Source organism: Panthera uncia, chromosome D2 (assembly GCF_023721935.1).
Source record: "Panthera uncia isolate 11264 chromosome D2, Puncia_PCG_1.0, whole genome shotgun sequence".
NCBI lineage: Eukaryota > Metazoa > Chordata > Mammalia > Carnivora > Felidae > Panthera > Panthera uncia.
The window spans coordinates 83,916,685-83,926,374 of NC_064818.1; the positions used below are offsets into that span (position 1 = coordinate 83,916,685).

At 60.2% G+C, this 9,690-nt stretch overlaps 1 protein-coding gene across 1 annotated transcript in view; it reads left to right on the top strand.

Moving 5' to 3' along the window:
* The window catches only part of JAKMIP3 (Janus kinase and microtubule interacting protein 3), a 109,277-nt gene that overhangs the window by 57,740 nt on the left and 41,847 nt on the right, over positions 1–9,690 (top strand). The window contains 4 exon segments of the mRNA XM_049645905.1: positions 6,114–6,329; positions 7,747–7,866; positions 8,410–8,556; positions 9,389–9,520. Of these exon segments, the coding sequence (XP_049501862.1) occupies positions 6,114–6,329; positions 7,747–7,866; positions 8,410–8,556; positions 9,389–9,520 (615 nt within the window).

The following is a 9,690-nucleotide window of genomic DNA, read 5'->3' on the forward strand; positions in this document are numbered from 1 at the left end:
CCCCCCCCCCCCCCCCCCGCTGAGGAAGTTGAGTCAGGGCGATAAGTCCAAGGAATGAAACTGAAGACATGGGGCCGGAAAGGAAGAATTAAAACATCTTTCTTGCAGGTGCCGTGACCGTAGGGAACCCTAGGGAATTCACCATAAAACCACTAGAACCATTGAAAGAGTTCAGCAGGTTTTCAGGATCGAGATCAATCTGCCAAGATCAGTTGTATTTTCAGGCTCGACAGACAACCTGTCCGGAATGAAGTTTGAAAAACGTCCCCCCACAAGGGCATAAAGAGAATAAAATACGTGGGAATAAGTTTAACAAAAGATGTGTGGGACCTGCACCCGAAACCACAAAACACAGCTGAACAACACGGAGGGAGATGTAGATACATAGACCTTCCTGCCCAGGCTCAGGAAACTCAGTATTGCTAAGATCCAGTTCTCCCCGAATTAACTTAAAGGTCACAGCCGCGCCTGTCAGCATCCGGCCGCTCTCCTGCAGGCTTGGACAAACCGGTCTGAAAACTCTAAGACAGCAAGCACCTCTCCCCGCGGGCCATGCGCTGAGGGGTAGCGTCTCCTGATCTAAAGCTTTCAGGTTTTCTAATTTGTCCGTCCTTTCCTGTGGGGCCCGTGCTTGTTGGGTCTTGTTTGAGAAATGCTTTTATTCTGAAGCCACGAAGCTTTATCTTTTTGAAACCTTATGGTTTGCCTTTTGTGCAAAAGTCCTTGCCCCAAGCTCATGTGTGTGCGTGGGTGCACATGCGTGTGTATGTACGTGTGTACGTGTGTGCATGTGTGCGTCTGTGTGCATGTGAGTGTGTGCATGCGTGTTGTAAGGGTCACCTCTGTCAGGCAGCGCGTGTCCCCCGGGGCAGGGGCCATCTGATGGCTCCCCTCTGACCCCTGGAGCCCGTCGTGCAAGAGCTGACCCAGCTTGGTAACCATGGTGACGTCTGGAGGGCGGGTCTCCTCTCCTCGTTCTTCTTCCAGACAGACTTGACTCTTCTTGGGAGTTTTTCAAACTCCCACGAAAACCTCAAAATCAGTTTCCCTAGATTAAAAACAAATAAACAAAAAACCCGCGGGGATTTTTGTTGGGCTTATGCCCAATCCCTGCTTATGCCCAAACTGTTAAAGGGTACAGTGAACACACGGCAAAAATCCTACCTATTTATTCATGAGGAAACAAATAAAATGTTGCCACCAACTCACACGAGGATTTGATCTGAAGAGATCTGTGTCCCTGCCTGGCAAAGCTCCCTTGCAGCCCTGGGGACAGGAACCGTGCATGTGTCTGTAGACAGCAGCATTTGGAGCGCCCACTGTCTCTCGGGCGAATGTCTGCGCTCAGTCATCAAACGGCCCAAAGACCCCCCCCACCCCAGGCCCAGGTGTGCAGATATGTCCAAAGTACAACATGAACGTGAGCTGGTGTGGCTGGTGCAAGGGTGCGGCCGAGTGTGGTGTCCAGCCTGGGGGGTTGGGGGCAGCCTTGGCTGGCAACGGGTGACCTGGGGACGTTTTTGGACAAGGCGCCCACAGTGGGGCTGGGAGGAGGGTGGAACACAGGTGGAGGGAGGAGGCCCAAGGCGCCTGTGCCCAGCAGACCAGGGTGGGTCTGGGAAAGGTCCTGGCTTGAGGGACGGGCCAGCTGGGGGCTGTCTAGAGGTGGGGCCCAGCCCGGAGGCACAGTGCACGGCCAGGCCCCTTGGTCCAGGGGGAGGACAGCAGCCTCCCGGGCCCTGGCAAGGAGGGAGGACATGACCCCAGTCCCAGGACAGCGTAGCTCTGGGTGCGTAGAGGCTCGCGGTGTCGGCCCAGGGCAACGGTGGCCGGATCTTTCAGGGCTGCCCCCGTGGAAAGGCCCCGATGCTGACGATCCTTGACAATCCTACTTCCTTAACAGCGTCAGGTGGAGTTTGCTGTGGCTCTGGCTACGGCCCCGGCCCGTTGCGGGGTGTGGCACGGCTTCTCAGGGCCTGGGATGCAGGTGTGGAGGCCCCAGAAGGCCAGGGGGCAGCCGGTGCCCAAGGCAGCGCCGGCCCGCGGGAGAAACCTCCGGCTGGTGTGCGGCCCCAGGGCTGGCGCTGGGACCAGGGTGTGTGAGAGCGGCCGGGAGCCTTGCACAGGTCTGTGGACAGACATGCTGGTGGCTGAGCGGGGCCGGTCCTGGGACAGGGCGCTGCGGCTGCGGGCACCCTGCCCAGGACGCTCGGGAGCGCGCGCGGAGTTCTATGGTGACGATGTTCCACGCGTGGCAGACGCCCTGAACAAGGGGGGCTCTGCTGAGGACTCTGCTGGTGGCAAACCTGGGGCCTGAGTTCCCCCCACCCCCACGCCCTGGGGCAGGTCTCACTGGTAGGCGGGCTGGGGGAGGGAGGGAGCTGGGAGGGAGTGGATTTCAGCAAGTGGTGGTGGCCACTTTGTAAAGACCAGGACGACCCCCAAAGCCAGGGGGTCCCCTGCAGCTACCTACTCACACTCGCTGGCACCCGGGCCTGGCCACTGCCCCCTTGCCCCACCTCCAGCCCTCGTGTCCTCTGGAACGTGGCTCTGGGTGCTGAAGGGAGGCCGTGGCTGTCCGTGGCCATCTGGCCTGGGGCCACCCTGGTGTGGTGGGGCCCCAGCAGCAGGGCTACAGCTTGGCTTGGAGCAGAGCAGAGTCTGTGACAGTTAAGTCCCTGTCTTGACCCGAAGACCCTAAGTCCCGGCTGGAGGTGTGGCGCCCTGTGGGGGTCACAGAGGCGTCAAAGAGAAGCCACCTGGAGGGAAGCCAGGACACGGGCAGGGTGACCACAAGCACACCGCAGACAGAGCCAGGGCAGGGCTGGGACACGGAGCTCCAGGGGTAGGAGACACCATGAGGTCGGGACTCAGCCACGCCCTCACCTTGCTCCCGTCACCCGAGGGACCAGAGGTGTGGCTCCAGGGACACATATCAGATTGCCCAGGGCAGGGGCTGGGGGTGGATTTCAGGAGGTAACTGTGGGTTGAGAACCTTCCTGGTGAGGCCCAGGCCTGCAGGGGCCCCTTGATCTCACAGAAGAGGAGCCTGGAGCTTCAGAAGGTGCTAGAGCCAACTCCTGTCCCACAGTGCCCCTGCAGCAGCCAGGTCAGGGGGGGCGGGATCCTGGTCGCATTTCCCCCCAAGGCAGAGTCAGTTTGTTCAGGGCTGTGCTGGGCGGGGAGGGGGTGAGGCGCTGGGCCCCCGGGGCAGCCTCGTGGACTCTCCTGCCGCGCGTGACTACTGAACCCGGGAGGGATGTCTGTCTGGCACGGCACACGTCAGTCATTCACACGCTCAGTCAGTTACTAGAAGTTCCATAAAGCCAGACAAGGAGAGGCAAAATCCGATTCTGGCTTTCTCACAGAAGTCTGCGAGGCGTCGTCCCCTCCCCACCCAGGGTCTGGAGCAGTGATCAAGCCCCAGAAAAGATCGCTGTGAAAGGAGACCACGTCCTCCTGGAGCGCTGCTCGCTGGGGGAAGGGGCCCGCTCGCCTTGGTTCCCACGGAGACACAGACTGGCGGCAGTGTGCGAGAGGCCGACTCTGGCGGAGCCTGGCAGGGTCTGGGCAGGAGTGAGCTTTCAGAGGGGACGTTTGCAAACACAGAGGCGACACTGCGTCACAGCCCCCCGGCTGGGTCCTAGGCAAGGTGGGTGACGGAGAATTCCAGCCGCCAGGGCCAGACGCTGCCAAAGAACGTTCGTTCGCTGGCTTCTTTGCTCTGTGGGGAGGGTTCCTCCCTGGAGCAGGTGCAAGGCCAGGGAGGGTCCTGACGGAAGGCCACCCCTCAGGGTCCCTCGCTGTGGTTCCCAGGTGGGAGCGGCCACGAGGGTGCTGGGGCTGGCGCTTGGCACCTCGGGACGGAGGCTCTACCGTGCCTGCCCCGCAGTCAGCTGGCGTGCTTTTAAATGCGGGCTCCCAGGCTCCACCTGGCGGTTCTGGTTCTGTGCATCCCAGCCGAGCCTGCTCTGTCCTGCAGGGGGGGGGGGGGGGGGCGTCAGGCAGTGCAGGTCTCCCCCCACCCTCCACAAGGGCCCTTCTGGCCTCAGCATCCTCCCGCACACCCCTTCCCCGGGGACCCACCCTCCCAAGGGCTTCCCCTGGTTTCCATCCACCTTCTGTAACTTGGAGAGAGGGAGTGCAGGGTTGGGCATGGGGAGCTCCTGGGGGTAAGGGGAGGGGGAGGGGTGTGGGGAGATGGCAGCGTGGGGGTGTGGAGGGTTGGAGGTGTGGGAGCTCCTGGGGCTGTGGGGGGGGGTGAGGGCAAGGGGGTGCCTCAGGGGGAGGAGGGGTGCAGCCCCCCACCTCCTGCACCGCCCACCCCCGCTTCCCTGGCCTGGCTGGGTGTTGTATTTGAGTATGTGCCCCAAGTCGGAAACCGCTCCTAGAAGTGAGGGGCGGGCCCCACATGACCCGGCAAAGCTCTTTCTGTGTCTCACCTGGCATCTGCACCGAGCGCCCAGGCTCCCCTCCACCAGTGGGCTTTCTGGGTGGAAGCGTGGCCTCGGCATCTCCTGCCAACGGAGACTGAGCACAGAACGTGCAGAACCCCACGTTCCACGTTTCACTGGCCGTAAAGTGACTTCCCCCCTTTCAAAAGTGAAATCGTGCCCCTCTGCGAGCGCACGTTTCCTCGAATTCCCTTTGTGGGGGGACCCCCTCCCTTGGCTGCAGCACGTGACCTGCATGGGTGACTTCTCAGGGAGGTCTGCGTTTTGGTCCAAACCGTCGGCTTAAACACCTCATTTAAGTGGGATCTTTGTGTAGAGACTCTTATCTTCTTGTTTTCTATGAAAGAAAAATGGTTTCTAAAGTATCCGTGTGTGAGTGTAAACGTCAGACCCAGAATACAGCTGCTTATTAATATGATTTTATTTTCCTGGCCCCTTTGTTTTCACTAATTGAGTGTGTTGCCTCTTTCCGCATTTCTGTGTGCCTGAGTAAATGGGAAGTTGGCAATTAAGGATTTCTTTTATTCTGTTCAGTTCATCGCTTGCCTGTGAATGCTGTGATCTGGGCTAATTAGACATCTCATCGCTTTGTTTCTAAGCTGACTTCAGCAGATGGCTGATTTATTAGCTTATTTAGCCTAAAACAGCAAGTGAAGCATCGAGGGGTCCTATCCTATTCTGTTTTGAAAATATGTTTTAAACTGGGTCTGAAGAATGGGTAGCAGTGGGGTCTGTCCCGCCTCCTGCCCTTTGGCAGCCCGGACGAGGGCCTCGGGGGCAGGTGGCTGCTGTGGGGGGCTGAGCGCTCTCGCGACAGTGGGGAGGGCTGCGGGCCCCTCACAGCCAGGAGCCCGAGGGCACGTGGAGGCCTGGCCAGATCAGAGGCTCCTGTTCTCCAGGCTGGAACCTACTTGTCCAGAGACCCCTCTCCTCCAAGCTTTGGTTCAAAGCAAGATTAATTACAAATGCAGCTTTGCCCGCAGACAGTGGGGCAGCAGCTGGGCTTCCGTCCACGCCTCGGAGCAAGGAGAGGCTGGAGGCAGGATAAGCGTGTGGGCTCCAGCCCCTTCTGGGCCGAGTGCCCCTCAGAGAGGGGAGGAAAGAGGCAGCGAGGAGCTCTGCTTCTCGTGTCCACAGCCTGCCTGTGTGCAGACGGACCTTGCTGCTCACAACCCCTACTGATGGGGTTCAGGGAACCCGGGGAATCCCCCTGCCATGCCCAACACGGAGCTGGAGGGGGCCTCGGGGACCTGCCAGACAATGCCAGCCCCCGGTGCCGCCTAGGAGCCCCCGCAGGCCAGCACCCAGGAGAGTGGTCCTGCCAGAGCACAGGGAGGCTGGGAGGGCTGCACAGGGAGGCTGGGAGGGCTGCACGGAGTCTGGGAAGGAGTGTGTGTCAGTTGCACGAGCTCGGACTGACCCAGCAGAGCAGAGCCCCGCCCGGGACGGGGGAGTCCCGCTGCGGCCTGAGCGGTGGGGCTCTCAGTCCAGGGCTACCCGCTTTGCTTCCTTCCGGTCTCAGAGCCGGGAGACGCTGGCGGGGCTGCTGCTGTGGGGACCCTCCCGATGCTTGTTCGTAGCTCTGCTCCATCTGTTTCTATGGTAACTGCAGATCTGTACTCTGCCTGCCTGTGTGATTGTGTTCTGTTCTCCTTGTAGATGGAGGAGATAAAATTTAAAGACAGAGCAGTCTTCGTGCTGGAGAGAGAGTTAGGGGTTCAAGCCGGGCATGCTCAGAGACTGCAGCTCCAAAAAGAGGCTTTAGATGAGCAGCTGTCCCAGGTCAAAGAGGCTGATCGGCACCTGGGCAGCCCCAGGCGGGAACTTCCTTACGCAGGCGGTGCAGGAGACGCCTCAGACCACTCGGGAAGCCCTGTAAGCACCTCCCCACGCTTTGCCTGGTGATCCAGAGTCACAGACAGACACCGCTGCACGTAGCTATGTGGCCCTGCTCTGGCAGCTCCCCAGGGAGTTGAGAGCCTAGGTCCAGAGTCCAGAACCAGAACCTCCTGCCCCGGGGACTGACCATATCTGCAGCCCACCAGCCAGACCCCGGACCCTTCGGCTTCTCTGGCTTGGCTGGGAGGGCAAACAGACTTCCTTCCTTGCTAACGTGACACAGCACTGGCCGTCACTTGATCACCCTCCCGTGGACCCCCAAGGCTTCAGGCTTCCAGCTGGAGCCCACCTGCAGTTGCCGGGATCCCCCGGTGGCTCAGGGCCCTTGCTTGCTGGTGCTGGTTCCGGCCCCGGGCTAGCGGGATGAGGCCATCTCCGAGTGCACGGGCTCCTGGCTCCTTACTCGCCCACATCCCCACCAGTCACCCCTCACCCGCTTTTTGTGTGACCATGCCACCTTTCTGCTCCTCTTCGGCCTGCTGTGACAGCGTGGGGGCAGCCAGCAGCCGCAGGGCCGTGACATCATTCATTCGTCATCACTGCTCCTCATTCAGAGCCCTCTGGAGTGGTTCTGGGAAATCTGGGATGGGGGGGTGGGGAATCTAAATTCCATGGACCCTCAATGCGGGTCCTGCTGGGCCTGCTCCCTAGCCTCTCCTGCACCTGCTGAATGAGGAACCCTTCCTCAGTCCTTCCTGGACATACATTTGTTTGCTCTGAGGACAAAATGTTTGAGCTGAGCCAGCCCGAGGACAGCGACATTTCAAGAATAGAAAATGATTTTTTATAATCTTATTATAAATGGCTTAACTGAATTAAATCCTGCTCTGGCACTCGATAGATTGCAGTCAACTCCAGAGAGATTTTGAAACTGGATCAAAACGTTTTCACTGATTTTTGAATGAGGTTCCAGACGTTTCAAAAGTGACCTTTTAGAACCTCCGTGTGAGGGAGCACACTTCTTGGGAAACCGCCCTTTGCAAGCCTTCAGTTGAACTTCTTTGCCAGGGCGGGGGTCACAGGGGGGGGGGGGGGGGGGGGGAAACAGGCGCAGGGCGGACCCCCCCTGAGCCGTGGCCAGCAGCCCCCAGCGCGGCCGGGAGCAGCCACGCCTGTGGTGCCTGCATTTGCACGCCCTTGCCTGCCTTACACCTCTGCACGCCCCTGGACATTTCTGCTCTTTCCTTCTGTCCCCATTGCGAGGCTTGCGGTGCCCCCGGCGGTGGAGCCAGCAGTCACCTGCCCCGGGGGTCGGTCCGCACCCGCCCACCCGCCATTTGGAGTCACGGGCGCTCGTGACGCGGAACCGCTTTGTTTTCCATGGTGTGTTGGGATTGCGGAGGTTTTCACGTCTGTGTCTGTGGACAGTTATTTGCAGTGATTTTTGTTTTAGGAACAGCAGTTGGATGAAAAGGACGCTCGGCGCTTCCAACTTAAAATTGCAGAGCTGAGCGCGATCATTCGGAAGCTGGAGGACCGAAATGCCTTGCTGTCGGAAGAAAGGAATGAGCTGGTGAGTGGGGGTCTGGGCCCTTCGGGTCTATGGCTGCGGTGTGGGGGAGGGGCAGGGGGCGCCCACTTCCAAAATTCCTTTTGGAGAGGAGGAGCGATAGTTCCAAGGGCAGCGCTTGCGTAAGGCCTCTTGGCTGTTCCAATAAAGCTTTATGAACAAAACCGGGGGGGGGGGAGGGGGCCGGGGGGCGGGGCAGATGCGGGCCTCAGGCACTGGTTGGTTGATCCCGGTTTCTCATTACTGAGCAAAAGTACCCTCAGTCCTGTGTGTCATCTGGGATGAGTGAGGTCCTCACCCCTAGGTGGAGCCATCACGATTAGTCCTAACAGGCCCTGAAATTTCCAGGTGATTGTGTCTGAGGGTGAGCTTCTCCCCGAGGGGTCACGGGCGGGCGAGTTTACTGCAGCTCTAATTGGCAAAATAGAGCCTTGGCCCCGGACTGTTTCCCTCCACTGTGGCCAAAGCGTATTCTGGTCGGTTTGCCGACTCTGTTCAGGGACTGTTGGTCCCATGTCACACTTAAAATCGTGTCGTGTCTTTCAGTTAAAGCGCTTAAGAGAAGCTGAGAGTCAATACAAACCGTTGTTGGATAAAAACAAGCGTCTCACTCGGAAGAATGAAGATCTGTCCCACACTTTGCGTCGGATGGAAAACAAGTTAAAATTTGTCACACAGGAGAACATAGAAATGGTAAGGGGCCCTGGCTGGTCCGTCAGGCCAGCGGGATTGCTCGAGAGCTCACCAGCAGCTAGCGACAAGCTCCCCCACTGCTCACAGCAAGCAAGGCTGGATACCAAGATCCCCGCGGGCCTCGGGCCTCACATACGCTGTGGGGCCAGGACCCGGCCCAGGCCTGCTGGCTGCGAGAGGAGGTCCGAGCACTGGTGGGGAGCGGTCCTGGGCGCCCGCCTGGGGGAACCGGGCAGGGGAGTCACTGAGCAAGTCCCGCCCGAGCCCCAGGCCTGCTGCCGGGTATAACACGAGGACCTTGGACTGCGCCTGTTCTCACTCTGAAAACTCTCGGGCACAGATGGGGAGAGTCCCAGAACGCCTGCGTGGAGGGGAAGGAGTCGGCCGAGCAGCACCCCGCAGACCCCGCGTTGGGGGAGGCTCACTCCTGCACATCCACGGAGTGTGGGATGGTTAGCCGGTGTCTCCTGCGTCCCTTCCGTCCCAAAGGCCCCAGAGGTCGCGGGCGAGAGTTTAGCCAAAGAGTAACTCAGTACGACGTTCGGGAGCGGGGTGTCCTCAGCACCCGGCTGCAGAAATGCCTTCTTCCCGCGCTGAGCTGGGAAGAGGCGGCGGGTGAGGGATGGCAGGCCGCCCACGCCGTCGCATCCTGGGGTGCAGACTCGCCCCGCGCGTGTCCCCAGGGCCCTGCAGCCCGCTGCCCCGAGGCCCGAGCAGAGGGGCCCCTGTCCCCCAGCAGACGGGCTGCGCGTGCCCGCTGGCAAAGAAGACCCCGTTCCCCCGTCGCCCGGTCGACCCCTCATCCACCGCCGCGGTCTGCTTGGCTTTGCAGAGACAAAGAGCCGGGATCATAAGGAGACCCAGCTCCTTAAACGACCTGGATCAAAGTCAGGACGAAAGAGAAGTTGACTTCTTGAAACTTCAAATTGTGGAGCAGCAGAACCTCATAGACGAGCTTTCTAAGGTGCCCAGCGTCCCCTCCGCGGGGCACTCGCGTCCCGCCGCGCCACCCCTGTGCCCTCCAGCCTCCCCCCTCCCCATCGCCCTCGGCCCCGCCCCCTCATATCTCCCTCGGGTCCTGTCCCTTCCTTATCCCTCCGCCCCTCCCCTTATCCCTCCGCCCCTCCCCTTATC